We start from the raw sequence: 18,791 nt of genomic DNA on the forward strand, positions 1-18,791 counted from the left end.
AACCTTACTCTTTGCTTTCAGCCTGCTCAGATTCCACTACTGGAATGGCCTGGGAATAGCCCAGACCTTAACCCAATCGGAAATCTATGGAGCCGACTAAAGGAACTTTCTAGTCAGAAGCAACCTAGCAATAAAGCCCAACTGATAGAGGCAAAAATTCAATCTTGGTTTTGCATTATTACATCTGCAGAACTAAAAAAACTTGGTTCACTCCATGGGAAGGCATTGTAAGGCTGTAATTAAAGCTAAAGGTTACCAAACTAAGTATTATTTGACACGGTGAGAATTTCTGTATATCTCATTTTTTCTATGTATTTCACTTTTCTTCTTTATGACTGCTGTTCTAATAAATAATACTTCATAAAACTTATTGCATTACATTCTTCATTAAATTATATTTCATTGATGTATAATTTTATGCTTTGTTCTCCAAAAAAGTGGTGTTATGAGCCCTCAAACCTCAGAAATACACTTTTCCAAAACGTTTCCACAATTTTAGCCACTTGTGTAAGTTGTTCGTTTTAAAGTTAAATTACATTTTCTATCAGACCAGAATGTTATTATTAATGTTTCATGTATATATATGTGTGTGTTGGAAGATAGGCAGGCTATAAATAAAAATTATTACTATTACTATTATTATTACTGCTACTACTACTACCTGAGAGTCAATAAGCCTGGTTTTTCTCTGGGATGGATTTTGTTTGGCCCAGTCATGGCATCCCCTCCATCTCCATCTCCATGTCCAATGTCAGGCGTCTCTTTGGTCAACCCAAGACTGACAGCAGCAAAAACAAAAACAGAAAACCTGACAGAAGCTACTTCTCTTTCCTAACAACTCTAAAGCTGACCTTTAAGATGCCTGGGCAGTTCAGACCAGCCCAACTGTTGTATAAAGAGGAAGTACTGGAGGAAGATGGTTCACAGAAAAAAACTGTTATTTACTTTTTATTGTGGGGGTGTTACGTTCCCAGGTGTTGTAGGGGGCGCTATTGAGCTCTGTGAAAATATATGTGGTTTGTCAGAGAGGTATTTTTTGAATTTTCAGGCAGATAGGACGATCCCATAGGGAGCCTTACCAAGAGAGGCCACGATCCCACAATTCTCCTCCATGACGTCCTTATGCAGAGCTCTCTGGTCAGGATCCAGCAACGCCCAATCCTTGTCTGTGAAACGAACAGGAACATCTTGAAAGCACACTGGACCCTAAAAGAAAAAGGGAAATGTCCTTCTCTGAGTCAGCACAAATATGATCTGCTACACAATGCTCTGTTGTTTCCTTCCTGTTAATGGCTGTGTTGTTTCAATAGGATTACTTTGCTGCACATTTTAATTATGGATGCTTATTTATACGCATTAATGGAATTATTTCATTCTGTGTTTTAACTATGGGTATTTGTCTTTGTGCAAATAGGTGGTACTCCACCTTGTATTTTTCAAGTCATTCTGCCTACGCAAGCATTCCAGTTTGCCTGATGGAAGGATCCACTTTCTCCTCTCGTGAGCTGTTCTGCGGAGTTCCCTCCCAATACCCTAGAGCCAAATTCAAGGGGTTCATCGGGGCATGGAGAGGAGGAGGAATGGGGGGCAGGCCCCATTTTGCAATGGATGGGGCTGGTTAGGTGAATCCTCGCCGCTATTTGCTATCGTCTGTCCACAGCTTAGAAGCCTATTCTAGCATTCAATGATAAATATAGAAATAAAATAAGCCTAGTATTATGAGTTGGTCTCTCCCACAAACGCGAGACGACTCTGGCTGTTAATTATTTCAGATTTATTGCTAAAAGAACAAACTAGGGCGGAGCTCCTCCACTCATGGTCCTCCACAGAACATGGAGTTGCCCAGACTGAGCTCTTCCCCCTTCCCCAACACGAAAGCCCCCACCTTCTTTTCCGGTATCTTTCGCGTGTCTCGGCCACTTTTGAGATCTTACGAGATTTGGGAGAGAATACTTCCTGCAGTGCGACGAGGGTGGCACTATGGGTGAAACCACTGAACCTAGGGCTTGCCGATCAGAAGGTCGGCGGTTCGAATCCCCGCGACGGGGTGAGCTCCCATTGCTCGGTCCCTGCTCCTGCCCACCTAGCAGTTCGAAAGCACGTCAAAGTGCAAGTAGATAAATAGGTACTGCTACAGCGGGAAGGTAAACGGCGTTTCCATGCGCTGCTCTGGTTCGCCAGAAGCGGCTTTGACATGCTGGCCACATGACCTGGAAGCTGTATGCCGGCTCTGTCGGCCAATAACGTGAGATGAGCGCCGCAACCCCAGAGTCTGTCACGACTGGACCTAATGGTCGGGGGGTCCCTTTACCTTTTACTTCCTTCATTCCTATGTCTGACTCACTATTTGAGATCTCACACAGCAGCCTGTCACTCTGGCCCTGTCTTTTGTCTCCCCTGTATTCAGAGCTCAAATTACAACTGCTCTCCCCCTCCTCTCTGCCTTCCATTTTTTACTGTTCTCTCTCTATTCCTGCCTCTTCTTCACTTGTCAGCACCGGAGCTTCACTGACACCTAGTATGCATGGCCATCTGTCTTGGATGATCTAGCCGAGATTCCTGCAATGCAGGGGGTTGGACTTGATGACCCTTGGAGTCCCTTTCAACTCTAGGATTCCATGAAAACTGCAATGACAGATGAATCCTACTGGTGAAATTCAGAAGGCTGGTGTCACAGAGTTATCTGGGCAGGAAACCCCACAGTTCACAGCTGCAGTTTACTCTTTCTTAGCAAGAACACGATATTCACAAACTGGGCTGAGTTTCAGGCCTCATGAGAACAGGAGCTCATTCCCTGAGCGTCTGTCAGTTTGCATTGTCAATCAATTAATGGACTAGTTGTCTAGGTGGAAGTTTCTTTAGTGTGGAGGTATATGAAAAGTGAGATTATATAGTGCAAAGTTTGTTTAAGTGCTCTGGTAAAGAGGTGCTCTGTTGAGTATTCTGTTAGAGAGTTAATAATAATAATAATGATAATAATAATAATAATGATAATATATTATTATTATTATTATTATTATTATTATTATTATTATTATTAATATCCTGCCCACTTGGCTGGGTTTCCCCAGCCACTCTGGGCGGCTTCGAACAAAATATTAAAATACTATTGTGTGTCAAACATTAAAAGCTTCCCTAAACAGGGCTGCCTTCAGATGTCTTCTAAAAGTCTGGTAGTAGTTGTTCTCTTTGACATCTTATGGGAGGGCATTCCACAGGGCGGGCGCCACTACCGAGAAGGCCCTCTGCCTGGTTCCCTGTAGCAGGGAGGGTGGCTTCTGACACAAGGAGAGGGAGCCACCGGTGGCTCCTCCTTCTCCTGACTCACCTCTGCCTCTCGGCCTCCCTCCTCCCACTCGCCTCCTTCCTCTTCTGCCTCTGATTCTGGACTGCATTCTGCCACAGAGTCTCCCAGCTCACTAAGCCCTGTTAGCCTTCCAGCTTCTGAGACCTCCTCTCCCCAGGCTTCTCCTCTTCTCCCTCTGACCGCCCATCCTTCTTCTACCTCCACTTCTTGGGCTCTCAGCCATCTTCCCTTTCTGGTTCCCCGGCTGCATCCTCCCACCATTCCTCTGTGCCCAACCAGTCCATGACATTGCTCCAGCCCTCGGCCTCTGTCCCACAAGGCAGCTTCCCCATACCTGATCTGGTTCCACAGCCACTGCTTCCCTTCTGCTCCTATGAAAAGGTGAAAAGGGAGGTCTTGCCAGCATCATTCTATCACCTGGAAGAGAAAAAAGGTAAGCAGGATGCTAGGAGTGCCTGCTTCTCTCACAGGTGAGACTGGGCATCTCTAACCACAGATGGGCCTTTGAGAAAGCCTTACCTGTTGAGTGCATTTGGACATTTGTGCCCATTTCATAGGTTAGTTGTGAAAAAATACATCTCCCCTCCTCTGGACCCTTGTTCCCATCTCTGTTTCCCCAAAACAAGAAAAAAAAACAACCCACAGATTAGCTGGAAAACCAGCAGAATGAGACCAAACAGAGAAAAAACACCTTCCTCCTTACCCAGCGGCTTCTCTCTGGTGTCCAACGGAGGCCTCTCTGCCTCACAGGAATCCAAGTCCATTTCTGCAAAGAGATCCTTTCCCTGAAAAAGAAAATAACGATTCAAAAGAGAAAATAATGATTCAAAACAGAGAATGAATGGCAAGAAACAGAGAATGAATGGCAAGAAATATGAGAAAGAAAATGACAATTACGAAAAGTTTAAGGGTGTTAGATCTCATTCCATGGATGTCTTCCAGGTAAAAGGATAGGCCATCAGTGGGGCATTATGTGATGTTCTCCATCCTTTTTGGAGTCCCTTGGGAGTATCCAGAGGAAAGTCTCTCTCACCTGTTGCTCTGCCTGCTTTCTGTTCTCTGCCTGACTCAGGAGGAAACCTTCAGCCAGGGCCACTGCCTGGGAACTGGTCTCCACTCCACTGTCCCAACCCAGCTCTCCATCTCCGGTGGAAGGACAGCCAGGAACTGCTCCAAGATCACCAGGTCCGGCATTTCAGCTTTTTAGTGCCTCTCTGGCTTCAGCCACTGACGGTCAAGGTGGTAGAGTAGGCCTCAAACCTCTCGGGGTCCTTTGGCTTCCTGGCAGCAGAACTGCCTCAACTGCTGGCTCTGCACCTCTGAGTGGAGGGCGTCCTCCCAGTTTGGATGGCATGCCCTCTTCCTGCTTCAGAGCCAGCTGAGTCTTGCTCATCCATCTGTGCTCTCAGGAAGCCTCTAAGACAGGGCTGGCCAACTCCCAAGAGAGTGCGATCTACTCACAGAGGGGTTCAGGTAAAAAGTTGTTGAGTTTTTTAAAGGAGAAGGTAAAATGTTGAGGTTTTTTTTTAGGGGAGCCACAGTTGTTCAGCTTCTTTGGGGGGAGCCAGTGATCTAGCCAATGATCTACCAGTGATCTACCACAGATGTCCAGTGATCTACCAGTAGATCACGATCTACCTGTTGGACATGCATGCTCTAAGAGATCGGAAGGAACCCTTTGGTCTTCTGCCATGTTCTGTCCTTCTTAATGAGAAGCTCAAGCAAAGTCTACAAAGCAAAAACATTGTTTTGTTACAGAATTTGTCGATCAGGAGAGGAAAAAGTTTCCATTAGCAAGCATGGTTGAGTCTTGCTAGGAACCAGGGCTGGACGGCACCACAGCCCAAACCATGAGATAACATTTTGAAAAGAAAGAGAACTAGGAATGGGAGAAGAAGTAAGTCTCTAGCCCTCTAGCAATGCAAAATGTGGAGGCAACTCAAGGGATTTCTGAGAGATGAATCAGACTGGTTGCACCTGCCTTCCAGTGAATGCATGAAGCCAGAACTGACTGACAAGGGAGTCAGTCACTTGGGGGTCCTCAGGAGTTGCTCCCCCCTGCTTCTGACTCATTTTCTTGTACTTGGACTCTATGTTGCTCTCAAGACTGACTCCTTGGCCCCCCCCCTTTTTGCTCTGAGAGACAGGTATGTATCAGGACAACCCCCTGAGGGCCAAATGGACTGGGCCAAAGACATCTCCCTTGAAATTTAGGCGGGCAATTTATTATTAAACTTCTATTAGATAGCTTAACACACACACAGCCTTTGATGCCAAGGTCCCTGGAGGCTCAGTGAGTAGCAGCGTCCATTTCCGGCTTGGCTGATTTACAACAACAACAACAACTTATTATTTGTACCCCGCCCATCTGGCTGGATTTCCCCAGCCACTCTGGGCGGCTTCCAACAAATATAAAAAACACATTAAAATGTCACACCTTAAAAACTTGCCTAAACAGGGCTGCCTTCAGATGTCTTCTAAATGTCAGGTAGTTATTTATCTTTTTGACATCTCATGGGAGGGCGTTCCACAGGGTGGGTGCCACTACCAAGAAGGCCCTCTGCCTGGTTCCCTGTAGCTTTGCTTCTCGCAGTGAGGGAACCACCAGAAGGCCTTCAATCAGCGCTGGATTTATACCTCGCCCATCTGGCTGGGTTTCCCCAGCCACTCTGGGCGGCTTCCAACAAAATATTAAAATACAGTAGTCCATCAAACATTAAAAGCTTCCCTAAACAGGGCTGCCTTCAGATGTCTTCTAAAATGTCTTCTAAAAGTTTGGTACGGTAGTTGTTGTTCTCTTTGACATCTGGTGGGAGGGCGTTCCAAAGGGCAGGTGCCACTACAAAGAAGGCCCTCTGCCTGGTTCACTGTAACTTCACTTCTCGCAGTGAGGGAACCACCAGAAGGTCCTCTGCGCTGGACTTCAGTGTCTGGGCAGAACGATGGGGGTGGAGACGCTCCTGCAGGTATACTGGGCGAGGCAGTTTAGGGCTTTAAAGGTCAACACCAACACTTTGAATTGTGCTCGGAAATGTACTGGGAGCCAATGTAGGTCTTTCAGGACTGGTGTTATATGGTCTCGGTGGCTGCTCCCGGTCACCAGTCTAGCTGGTGCATTCTGGATTGGTTGTAGTTTCTGGGTCACCTTCAAGGGTAGCCCCACGTAGAGCGCATTGCAGTAGTCCAAGCGGGAGATAACTAGAGCATGCAGCACTCTTGCTAGGCAGTCCGCATGGACAGCTGTGAGGGGATTGCACAGAGGCCTCTGTGTGGAGCTGCCCTTGGAGACAACTGGGGAACTGGTCCACAATGCAGCTGGCAGACTATGGGCTGGGATCTCTTTCTTTATTACTGGCCTTTCTTTCCCACTTTTCCTTCCTTCCTAGACGGTTTTTTTTGGGGGAGGGGGGGTGCTAGTCCTGGGATGCCATGCTCTGGGTGCGAGGGGATTGCTGCAGTGGCCTCCGTGTGGAGCTGCCCTTGGAGACGACTGGGAAACTGGTTTGCAATGCAGCAGCCAGACTATGGGCTGGGATCCCTCTCTTCATTCCTGGCCTTTCTCTCCCACCTTTCCTCCATTACTCACTGTGGGGTATTTTTTTTTTGGGGGGGGGGACCATTTGCACCTTTCCTCTGTTGTGCAATGATGCTGAGCGACGTCACACAGAGTTAAAGTCCTAGGGACTCCTTTGTTTGAAGAAGGGAGATTTCGTGGGAGTTTGGGATCCTCTGATCTCCAGGAAGGAGAGCCTTGCAAACCTTGCTCCCCCCGTCCCTGGCAGGACCCTCTCCTCCCTGACTTGGGTTTGTCGTCCCCCCCCCCGCACCCTCCCCTGCTGCAGCCCTGGGGGGCGGGAGAGAGAGAGAGAGAGACTCACCAGATCCCAGGAGGGAGGGGACAGCGATGCAGCCCTTGCAGGAGAGACACTAAAGCAGGAAAGGACTGGGGAGGGAGGGAGGGGCCTTGGCTCTGGAGCACCTGCCCCCCGTTGTTTCCTGTCATCTCTAGGAAGGCAGCTCGCTTCCCTTTAACCCTTGCAAAGCCGAGTCCACCTAGCACAGGGCAGCAGGACCTCAGATTGCTATTCATTGTTTTTATTTTTGATGGCTGTCGAGGGCCAGCTTGGCTCCGCCTCTTGGCTTGGCTCTGAGCATCTCCCTCCCTCCCTCCCTGGGCCAGAAACCGGAGGAACAGCTTGCAGCCCCATCTTCTGGCCGGCCTGTCCCTTGAAGGGCTTCCCCTGCTCAGCTTGGGTGGCGGAGGAGGAGGAGGAGCAGTTCGTCTTCCTCAGGCCCCATTTGTGGGGCTCTTTGGGGGCCCAAGCTGCCTCTCTCTCCCTCCCCAAGAGACAGCCGACCTTCCTTCCCTCCCCACAGACTCCTTCCTGGGAGCCCCAAAAGGTCCTTCTTCACGGGGGGGGGGGAGTCTAGGGTTTAGGATTGAACCCGGTTCTACAGGCACAGCTCCTCTCCAAATCAGGTGTTGTGACACTTCAGGTATAATCCAGAATAAATACTCAAAGGCTGGACTCTCTTTCTTTCTGCTGCTTCTCTCTCCTTCCCTTCTTTCCAGCTTCCTTCAGGTCTTCATACTTTGCTCCGTGAGCCCTGAGGGGCCACTTTTCCTCGCTTCCCCCCCTCTCTCTGAGGGATTTTCCTTTCTATGCCAGACCCAGGGGATCCTCTCAGCCTTTGCCACGGACTGGGGAATCTCCTTTTCCTAGAAGATCTCTCCCTCCTGACTGGAAGGAGACCCCAGAAAGAGAAGGAGAAGAGCGTCTTCCCACAGCTTCTCCCTCCAGCTTCACTCCCGCCTGAATACTCTCTCCAGACCCTCAGCATGGTCTCCCCTTCCAAGCTGTGAGGCTCCTTCCTCTGGATCCATCGATATTCTCCTCACAGAAGATCAGAGCCCCTTCTCCCTCCCTCCCTCTCCTCATCCCCATCTTCTCCCAACTTTCCCTTTCCCCCCATCTCAAAATCCAGCCCTTTCTAAAAATTCCCTCAGAAACGGCTTCCTTTATTCTCCCTCCAAATTGCGGGCTCCACCCCTCTCTTCTGCGGTAGCCAATCAGAGAGAGGCCCCAGCCCTCTGGTGGAATTGTGAGGCACTGCACCCAGACTCTGCTCTGGCTTTGTTGTCCGTCACAGCAACCAACTGCCCCAGCAGGCCTTGCAATCTCCCCACTGCTTGAGCTCACCCCCCAAAACCAAAATATACTCAGAGTAGAGTATTGATTTCATGCTCTTTATTTCAGCTCATAGTATACAGTGAATGAATCCCCCCCCAAAAAACCCTCTGGCTATATATACATAGCTGCCAAGTCCGGATCGTAAAGATCCGGGATCAGCAGCGCGCGCATAACCGGAAGTTGCGTGACGCAACTTCCGGTGGCGCTTCGCCCTTCTATGGGCACCAGAAAATGGCGGCGCCAGCGCCGGAAGTCGCTTCCGCGCATGACCGGAAACACGTAAAAGCGACTTCCGACGCCGACATTTTCTGATGCCCATAGAAGGGCAAAGCGCCACCGGAAGTCGCGTCACGCAACTTCCGGTCATGCGCCGGAAGTGACTTCCGGCGCCGGCGCCGCCATTTTCTGGTGCCCATAGAAGGGCAAGCGGCACCAGAAAAATGGCCGGGTAATTCTCCTCCATTCATAGCTGCCAAGTGTCCCGATTTAAGGGACAATACCGGGATTTTCCGCTAAACGGGAGACCGCCGGGAAACAGTAAGAAAAAAGGAGTTTTCCCGGCGGATACGGGATACTTGGCAGCTATGTATATACATTATTTATACAATGGGTCCTGCGTGATTGGCTGATTCAAGTCCCCGCCCAAGAGGCTGATTGGGCTGCTCCTACACGCCTTCTGGATCCTACCTGCATATTGTTCCTAGATCCAAGCCCAGTACATATTGCCCCTCCCCTATAAGTTCCAGTTGTGGCTGGGAGGTTTGCATTCATAGTCCTCGATGTACGCTGGCCGCCTACGTAGGCGTTGCTGCCTGGAGTGTTTCTCGGTCAGGAGTTCTGGTTTTGACTCATGTTCCAGGGCTACTGGATGCGACAGGGCCATTTGGTCTGGTGCAGCCGGCCCACTCAGTCGCAACTCTGGTTCCTGTGGCCACTCAGCCTCGGTGGTTATCTCTGTGCATACTGGTTCTGCTTCCCCTGTCCACTCCTCCTGCTCTATGGGCCTCACCACCCAACTGTCCCCTTGGGACCTCTCTGTCCGGCCCTCCTCCTGGAACCATCACTGTAGCGCATCGCAGTGGCGGCGTCAGCATGGCCCCCCTCTGTTAGCACCTCGTAATATATGGGGCAAGTCGCCCTGGTGACTGTGGCAGTTACCCATGCCCTGAAATTCTTTGTGTACACTGGGTTTGGGGGTCCATGCTTCTCCCCCACTGCCTCATCCTGAGCTCTGCTGGGTTAAGGTGGTCCAGTCTTGTTGTGAGGCACCGGCCCATGAGTTGTTCTGCTGGGCTCTGGCCGGTCGTTGTGCTGGGGTTGCTGGGCTGCGCTAGAAGGAATGTGGTGAGGCAGTACTCGAAGTCCCATGGTGTCATGCAGCGGAGGGTGTCCTTGGTGGTCTGCACAATGTGCTCTGCTTTGCTTTTGGTGGAACGGTGGCAAGTGGACGTGGTGGATATTTGTTAGATCTAGAAGGGTTTAATAACATTTAAAAACATAGAGGTGGACTGGCGCTATCTGACCTAAATTTATATTACGATGCTATCTGTTTAAATTGGCTAAAATAGTGGCTTGTATTAAAAGATGGTGATTTGTTAGATATAGAAGGGTTTAATAACATGAGTCTGACCAAACTGTGGGAGGCAGTGGAAGACAGGAGTTCCTGGCATACTCTGGTCCATGGGGTCACAAAGAGTCAGACACGACTAAACGACTAAACAACATGGTTGGCATGCGTATTTAGCAGGGAAAGTGCACAGGGGATTTACGAATCATGTCATAAGGAAATCATTATATAAAATATGGACAAAATATAACCTAGATTCGAAAACACCATGGTAGCATCACCTCTAGAAGCAATTACAATAAAAAAGAAAATATGGAATTAGAATGGGCCACATATAAAGATCTGATTAGGGGAAAAGACAATAAATTGGTAATCAAAGATTATGAGGAAATTAAACAACACCTTATGGGTTGGATCCAATACCATCAATTGCATGAAGTGTTCAGGACAAATAAGAAAAAAAGGTTTCTCAAACAAACCTTCATTATTAGAAAAAGTGTTATTACAAAACCAAACCAAGGTAATATAAAAAAATGTATGATACATTATTGGAGTGGGAGGTCAAAGACGAACAGGTCAAGGAAAGTAATGATCAAGTGGTGTGAGGGACAGGGGATATCGCGAAGTCCCTCCCCTCCTGAGTTCAAGCCCATCCCCGAGCACAGGGGAAAGCAGAGAGAGTTCCGATGCCAGTGGGGAAGCAGGAAGTCGTGTCCGAGGCTCAGGCAAGGTAGAGGAGCCAGGGTCCCAGGTGGGACAGGAAGGGGCGAATAAGGGGGGGAGACCCATCCCCCCAACTCCGGAATTACGCAGAAAGAGGAGGGGAAAGAGGATGGGTCTGCCAAAGCTTTTGTGTTGGAGAAAGACGCGCCAAAAGCCATTCGGAGGTTCTGAAACCGACTGACCACACCACTCCGTGTAAATAGCAATGACTTCAGCACTGTAAATACGCAGCACCAATAAAAGAATAAAATGCAGAGCTGCGTAGCGTCGTTACTCTGAAGTAGCCCACTCCGGCCACTGTGACAGCAACCTCCGAATCCTTTTTTGGGCTACTTTGGAGTTGCAGGGATGAGCGTGTCAGAGGCGGAGAGATGGCGGCAGATCGCGGAGCAAGCCCAGCAAGAACTGCAGCAGCTGTCGCTGCAGGCGCAGGGGGAATTGAAGGCAGCTAAAGAAGAGACTAAGAAGGTCCAGGACGACCGGCTACAACTTGCGGAACAGGTGAGAGCGCTACAGGAAAGAGAGCAGGAATTAAGGGCGGTGGCGGTAGACCTCCAAAACAAGCTGGATGCAGAGAAAAACAAGGCGGGAGGGGCACCCCAAGTCCAAGTGCTGCCAGGAAGGAGAGCCGGGACCCTAGTAAGCAAGTTCAATGGAGACCCGAGGGAATATCAGGGCTTTGAGACTGAGATTGTGTATGCTCTTGAGCTGCACCACGATGAGTTCCCTGATGATGAGCACAGGGTAGCGTTTATTGTGGAGCACCTTACCGGGGCAGCCAGGGAGTGGCTAAGACCGTTAATCGCAACAAAGAATCCTTGCATGAAGAATGTCAAACTATTTCTAGAAGGTTTGAAAACGATGTATTCGTCCGATAGTCATATGGACCAGACTAAGGAGGAACTTCATAATTTACGCCAAGGAAATATGACAGTTCGCGCGTATTGGGCGAAATTCACCATGCTGGTGCACAGATTGGGGTGGGAACTAGAGTCACCCCCAATGCAAGCGGCGTTCTACTTGGGGTTGCATGAGGAGGTGAAGGATGAGCTTTCGAGAGGTCCAAAGCCCAGTAATATGGATCAGCTGAGCAAAGCGGCTCTGGCGGTGGGGGTGAGACAGGAATCCCGGTGGAGCGACAAGCAAGCAACGCGCGCAAAGCGGGCTTGGTTCCCACGGTCGCAGGAGAAGCCACTCCCCCAACAACCCTTTCAAGCCACGCCTGGGGCCAGCCAGGACCAGGAACCCATGCAGATTGATAGCGCGCGCGCGGGGGCTTTTCAAACCCCAGCGGCGCCAAGACGCAAGGAGGGAAGGGGTGGGAATTGCTTTCTCTGCAACTCCCCCCAGCATCTCGTCAGAGACTGCCCACATCGCAGGGAGTGGCAAGGAAAGGCGGGAACGGTTGTGCCCTCCCCCACTGACGCAGCACAGCAGGGAAACGGGAAAGCCTGGCTGCAGGAGACAAGGGGCAGCAGCCAGGCACAGTCAGCAGACAACAGCCCCAGCCCACCCACCCGCACAGAGAGGAGCAGAGCCAGCCCACCCCTACCAGAGCAGGAGTGGTTCTAGAAGTGACGCTCACGCTCCCAAATGGCTATCCCCTGACGGTCCTCGCCCTAATTGACAGTGGGGCGTCAGCGAACTTCTTCTCGAGGAACTTTGCAGAACAGCACCAGATCCAGCTTCTGCAGCTGGATTTTCCTCTGCACGTGGCAACCATTGACGGCAGAGAGTTGCTGGGAGGGGCCATCACCCATCAAACCCCCCCCCCCATGAGAATGACGGTGGGAAGGCACTCAGAGACACTGGCATTCAACGTCACCACCATCTCAGACCCCCCCATCGTCTTGGGCATGAGCTGGCTGGCGCGCCACGACCCCTCCATCAGTTGGCACCAGAGATGCATCACTTTTGGATCGGACTTTTGCCTGGAACATTGCATGCAGCACCAACCAGGGGAGGGGCCTCCGATAGCCACGGTGGCCACCATGCACATCAAAGGGGGTGAGGCGATACCCAAGCCGTACTGGGACCTGCAGGAGGTCTTCAGCGAAGCGGAGTCCGACCACCTACCCCCACACAGGCCTTTTGACTGCCAGATCAACCTGGTGCCAGGGGCAACTATACCCCCAGCCAAGCTGTACGCCATGTCAGACCAGGAACTGGAGGATCTGCGCGCTTTCATCGACAAGAACCTCAAGCGGGGGTTCATCAGAGAAAGCAAGGCAGCAGGGGGCAGCCCGGTCTTCTGGGTGGACAAGAAAGACACGCAACAGCGCCGTCTTGTGGTGGATTTTAGACGGCTGAATTCAGTGACAGAGCCAGTGGCTTTCCCCATGCCCAGAGTGGATGATCTCCTGACAGCGGCACGCAGGGGCAAGATTTTCACCAAGCTAGACCTGAGGGGGGCGTACAACTTGATCAGGATCCGGGAAGGCAATGAATGGAAAACCACGATGTTCACGCCTCTGGGCTCTTTTGAATATCTGGTGATGCCCTTCGGGTTGCAAGGGGGCTCAGCATGCTTCCAGGCCTTCATGCACCACGTCCTGGGGTCCCTCCTCTTCAGGAAATGCTTGGTCTTCCTGGATGACATCCTTATCTATTCCGATGACCCAGTGCAGCATGTGAAAGATGTCAGGGAGGTGTTGCAGCGCCTGAAGGAGAACCACCTGTATGTGAAGCTGGAGAAGTGCAAGTTTCACACCAAGGAGGTGGACTTCCTGGGCTACAAGCTGTCAGACAAGGGGCTGGCGATGGACAAGGACAAGGTGCAGGCCATCCTGGACTGGCACAGCCCCAGGACGCACAAAGATGCCCAACGCCTACTAGGCTTCGCCAACTTCTACAGGAAGTTCATCAAGAACTTCTCTCGCGTTACGGCTCCCATCACTGACTGCCTGAGAGGCAAGCAGAAGTTCAGGTGGACACCAGAGGCGCAAGCAGCGTTCGAAAGCCTCAAGAGGGTGTTCGCCTCAGACCAGAACCTGTTCCACGTGGTTCAGGACGCGCCCCTACGCGTGGAGACAGATGCTTCTGATAAAGCTGTGGGCGCCATTCTGTTGCAACTGGACGCCAACAGAGAGTGGAGACCCTGTGCCTTCTTCTCCAGGAAGTTGACCCAGCCAGAGCGAAACTACACGGTGTTTGATCGGGAACTTCTTGCGATCCACGCTGCGTTCCAGCACTGGAGACACTTCCTGGTGGGCGCCAAGCACCCCATCCAGGTGTGCACTGACCACAAGAACCTGGAGTTCTGGAGAACTGCCAGGGTGCTCAACCAGCGGCAGATACGGTGGGCAGAGTTCTTCTCGAACTTCAACTTCTCCATACACTACATCCCGGGAGAGCAGAATGTCAGGGCGGATGCCCTCTCCCGCAAGCCAGAGTACATGGAGGAGGAGGCGCCACCAGCACCCAGGCACATTTTCCCCCCGTCAGCATGGTCCTGCGGAGCAGCAGTGGTGAGCGAGGCAGAACTCACAGCACTGACGGCAGCGGATGAATTTGCCAACCGCATCTTCAGAGAACTGAGAGGGGGGGAGCACGCAAAAGACTTTGCAGAACGCAGGGGGCTGCTTTTCTACAAGGGTGCACTGTACCTGCCCACCACCCAGCTTAGACGTACGGTCCTCAAGCAGATGCACGACAACCCAACGGCGGGTCATTTTGGGAGGGACAAAACCGCTCACCTAGTCATGAGACACTTCTGGTGGCCAGGGGTGCGGGAAGATGTTCGAGACTATGTACGGGGCTGTGACACCTGCCAGCGGGCAAAGGTGGTCAGAGCAGCGCCACCGGGATTGCTGGAGCCCTTAGCCACGCCACACAGGCCGTGGGAAGTGGTGTCCATGGACTTCATCACAGATCTGCCTTCTTCCAGGGGCAAGACCGCAGTGTTGGTGGTGGTGGACCTCATGTCCAAAATGTGCCACTTTATACCGTGTGCCAGGGCGGTCTCTGCAGAAGAGACAGCCAAACTGTTTGTGGATCACGTATTCAGACTGCATGGATTACCTTTAAGGGTTATTTCGGATCGTGGCCGCCAATTTGTTTCCAGGTTCTGGCGGCGGCTCATGAACCTCCTGCAGGTGGAGGTCAGCTTGTCGACGGCTAGACACCCGCAGACCAATGGACAGGCGGAGAGGGTCAACGCCATTCTGCAGCAGTACCTGAGATGCTACGTCAGCCAGCGGCAAACGGACTGGGTGGATCGCCTGCCACTGGCAGAATTTGCCTACAACAATGCGGTGCACGTCTCCACAGGGGTGTCGCCCTTTAAGGCCAATTACGGGCGCGACCTCAGATCTTTCCCAGAGAGGGAGGGGGAGGAGGAGGAGGAGGGCCCACAGGCTGAGGATTGGGCAGAGGAACTGGAGACGGTGCACCAGCAGCTCAGAGAACACTTGGAGAGAGCCAAGGAAGCGTACAAGAAGGGGGCAGATCGCCACAGGCGACCGGGGGAGGTCATTAGGGTGGGGGACAAAGTTTGGTTGTCCTCGGAGGGCCTTCCCATCAGAGGGAGGTGCAAAAAGCTGGCGCCCAGAAGGTTGGGCCCCTTCACGGTCACGCAACAGGTCAACCCGGTGGCATACAGGCTGGCACTGCCAGAGGACATGAGGGTGCACCCAGTGTTTCATAGATCGCTGCTGTCGCCGTACAGGGAAAGCAGCAGGCTCCAAGGCAGCGAACAAACCCCTGAGGGAGGGGGGGAGAGGGAAGGAAGGGAGCAACTCAATGAGGCCACGGCCATCCTGGACTCAAGGTGGGGGGTGGGGGGCCTGGAGTACCTCATGGCATGGGAGGATGCTCCACCGTCCCAGAATGAATGGGTCCCAGCCACTCAGATACAGGAGGAATTCCTGGTAGAAGAATTTCACGCCCTCTTTCCCCATAGACCCAAGCCCTGGCACATGGAAAGGGAGGGGGAGGGGGAGGAAGCACGGGAGAGCAGTTCACCATGGCGCTGGGAAGCGGAGTTTGAGGAACCAGAGGATGAGGTATGGGTGTCACCGAGATCCACCCAGTCAGAGGAAGGAGCAGATTGGCAGAACATTTTTACCCCTACCAGCTCTGACGCCACGGACTTTTTGGGATTCCCGTCCTCCCAGGCGGAAGGGGGGGGCTCGCAGGACTGGGGGGAGGTGTTCACACCAACGGGCTCGGAAAGCACTGAGTTCTTAGGCTTCCAGTCGTCACCGACACCTGGGGGGGACCTGGGGAGGGGTGAAGGAGAGCTTGGGAGGGGGGTGGATGTGAGGGACAGGGGATATCGCGAAGTCCCTCCCCTCCTGAGTTCAAGCCCATCCCCGAGCACAGGGGAAAGCAGAGAGAGTTCCGATGCCAGTGGGGAAGCAGGAAGTCGTGTCCGAGGCTCAGGCAAGGTAGAGGAGCCAGGGTCCCAGGTGGGACAGGAAGGGGCGAATAAGGGGGGGAGACCCATCCCCCCAACTCCGGAATTACGCAGAAAGAGGAGGGGAAAGAGGATGGGTCTGCCAAAGCTTTTGTGTTGGAGAAAGACGCGCCAAAAGCCATTCGGAGGTTCTGAAACCGACTGACCACACCACTCCGTGTAAATAGCAATGACTTCAGCACTGTAAATACGCAGCACCAATAAAAGAATAAAATGCAGAGCTGCGTAGCGTCGTTACTCTGAAGTAGCCCACTCCGGCCACTGTGACAGCAACCTCCGAATCCTTTTTTGGGCTACTTTGGAGTTGCAGGGATGAGCGTGTCAGAGGCGGAGAGATGGCGGCAGATCGCGGAGCAAGCCCAGCAAGAACTGCAGCAGCTGTCGCTGCAGGCGCAGGGGGAATTGAAGGCAGCTAAAGAAGAGACTAAGAAGGTCCAGGACGACCGGCTACAACTTGCGGAACAGGTGAGAGCGCTACAGGAAAGAGAGCAGGAATTAAGGGCGGTGGCGGTAGACCTCCAAAACAAGCTGGATGCAGAGAAAAACAAGGCGGGAGGGGCACCCCAAGTCCAAGTGCTGCCAGGAAGGAGAGCCGGGACCCTAGTAAGCAAGTTCAATGGAGACCCGAGGGAATATCAGGGCTTTGAGACTGAGATTGTGTATGCTCTTGAGCTGCACCACGATGAGTTCCCTGATGATGAGCACAGGGTAGCGTTTATTGTGGAGCACCTTACCGGGGCAGCCAGGGAGTGGCTAAGACCGTTAATCGCAACAAAGAATCCTTGCATGAAGAATGTCAAACTATTTCTAGAAGGTTTGAAAACGATGTATTCGTCCGATAGTCATATGGACCAGACTAAGGAGGAACTTCATAATTTACGCCAAGGAAATATGACAGTTCGCGCGTATTGGGCGAAATTCACCATGCTGGTGCACAGATTGGGGTGGGAACTAGAGTCACCCCCAATGCAAGCGGCGTTCTACTTGGGGTTGCATGAGGAGGTGAAGGATGAGCTTTCGAGAGGTCCAAAGCCCAGTAATATGGATCAGCTGAGCAAAGCGGCTCTGGCGGTGGGGGTGAGACAGGAATCCCGGTGGAGCGACAAGCAAGCAACGCGCGCAAAGCGGGCTTGGTTCCCACGGTCGCAGGAGAAGCCACTCCCCCAACAACCCTTTCAAGCCACGCCTGGGGCCAGCCAGGACCAGGAACCCATGCAGATTGATAGCGCGCGCGCGGGGGCTTTTCAAACCCCAGCGGCGCCAAGACGCAAGGAGGGAAGGGGTGGGAATTGCTTTCTCTGCAACTCCCCCCAGCATCTCGTCAGAGACTGCCCACATCGCAGGGAGTGGCAAGGAAAGGCGGGAACGGTTGTGCCCTCCCCCACTGACGCAGCACAGCAGGGAAACGGGAAAGCCTGGCTGCAGGAGACAAGGGGCAGCAGCCAGGCACAGTCAGCAGACAACAGCCCCAGCCCACCCACCCGCACAGAGAGGAGCAGAGCCAGCCCACCCCTACCAGAGCAGGAGTGGTTCTAGAAGTGACGCTCACGCTCCCAAATGGCTATCCCCTGACGGTCCTCGCCCTAATTGACAGTGGGGCGTCAGCGAACTTCTTCTCGAGGAACTTTGCAGAACAGCACCAGATCCAGCTTCTGCAGCTGGATTTTCCTCTGCACGTGGCAACCATTGACGGCAGAGAGTTGCTGGGAGGGGCCATCACCCATCAAACCCCCCCCCCATGAGAATGACGGTGGGAAGGCACTCAGAGACACTGGCATTCAACGTCACCACCATCTCAGACCCCCCCATCGTCTTGGGCATGAGCTGGCTGGCGCGCCACGACCCCTCCATCAGTTGGCACCAGAGATGCATCACTTTTGGATCGGACTTTTGCCTGGAACATTGCATGCAGCACCAACCAGGGGAGGGGCCTCCGATAGCCACGGTGGCCACCATGCACATCAAAGGGGGTGAGGCGATACCCAAGCCGTACTGGGACCTGCAGGAGGTCTTCAGCGAAGCGGAGTCCGACCACCTACCCCCACACAGGCCTTTTGACTGCCAGATCAACCTGGTGCCAGGGGCAACTATACCCCCAGCCAAGCTGTACGCCATGTCAGACCAGGAACTGGAGGATCTGCGCGCTTTCATCGACAAGAACCTCAAGCGGGGGTTCATCAGAGAAAGCAAGGCAGCAGGGGGCAGCCCGGTCTTCTGGGTGGACAAGAAAGACACGCAACAGCGCCGTCTTGTGGTGGATTTTAGACGGCTGAATTCAGTGACAGAGCCAGTGGCTTTCCCCATGCCCAGAGTGGATGATCTCCTGACAGCGGCACGCAGGGGCAAGATTTTCACCAAGCTAGACCTGAGGGGGGCGTACAACTTGATCAGGATCCGGGAAGGCAATGAATGGAAAACCACGATGTTCACGCCTCTGGGCTCTTTTGAATATCTGGTGATGCCCTTCGGGTTGCAAGGGGGCTCAGCATGCTTCCAGGCCTTCATGCACCACGTCCTGGGGTCCCTCCTCTTCAGGAAATGCTTGGTCTTCCTGGATGACATCCTTATCTATTCCGATGACCCAGT

At 52.5% G+C, this 18,791-nt stretch overlaps 1 protein-coding gene across 3 annotated transcripts in view; it reads right to left on the reverse strand.

Annotated features, from left to right (window-relative positions):
• The window catches only part of LOC132592059 (zinc finger protein OZF-like), a 91,094-nt gene that overhangs the window by 4,206 nt on the left and 68,097 nt on the right, over positions 1 to 18,791 (reverse strand). Inside the window, exons 1-4 of one of the 3 annotated variants that reach the window (XM_060274132.1) lie at positions 7,186 to 7,252; positions 4,011 to 5,035; positions 3,642 to 3,724; positions 1,080 to 1,206 (exon numbers count right to left, since the gene is read on the reverse strand). In XM_060274132.1, coding sequence (XP_060130115.1) covers positions 1,080 to 1,206; positions 3,642 to 3,724; positions 4,011 to 4,071 — 271 coding nt within the window. In that variant the 5' untranslated portion in view covers positions 4,072 to 5,035; positions 7,186 to 7,252. Of the gene's footprint in view, positions 1 to 1,079; positions 1,207 to 3,641; positions 3,725 to 4,010; positions 7,069 to 7,185; positions 7,253 to 18,791 lie in introns of those variants that run through there. The other 2 variants (XM_060274131.1, XM_060274129.1) reach the window with 2 other exon arrangements.

The sequence above is a fragment of the Zootoca vivipara genome, chromosome 4, assembly GCF_963506605.1.
Source record: "Zootoca vivipara chromosome 4, rZooViv1.1, whole genome shotgun sequence".
Lineage (NCBI taxonomy): Eukaryota > Metazoa > Chordata > Lepidosauria > Squamata > Lacertidae > Zootoca > Zootoca vivipara.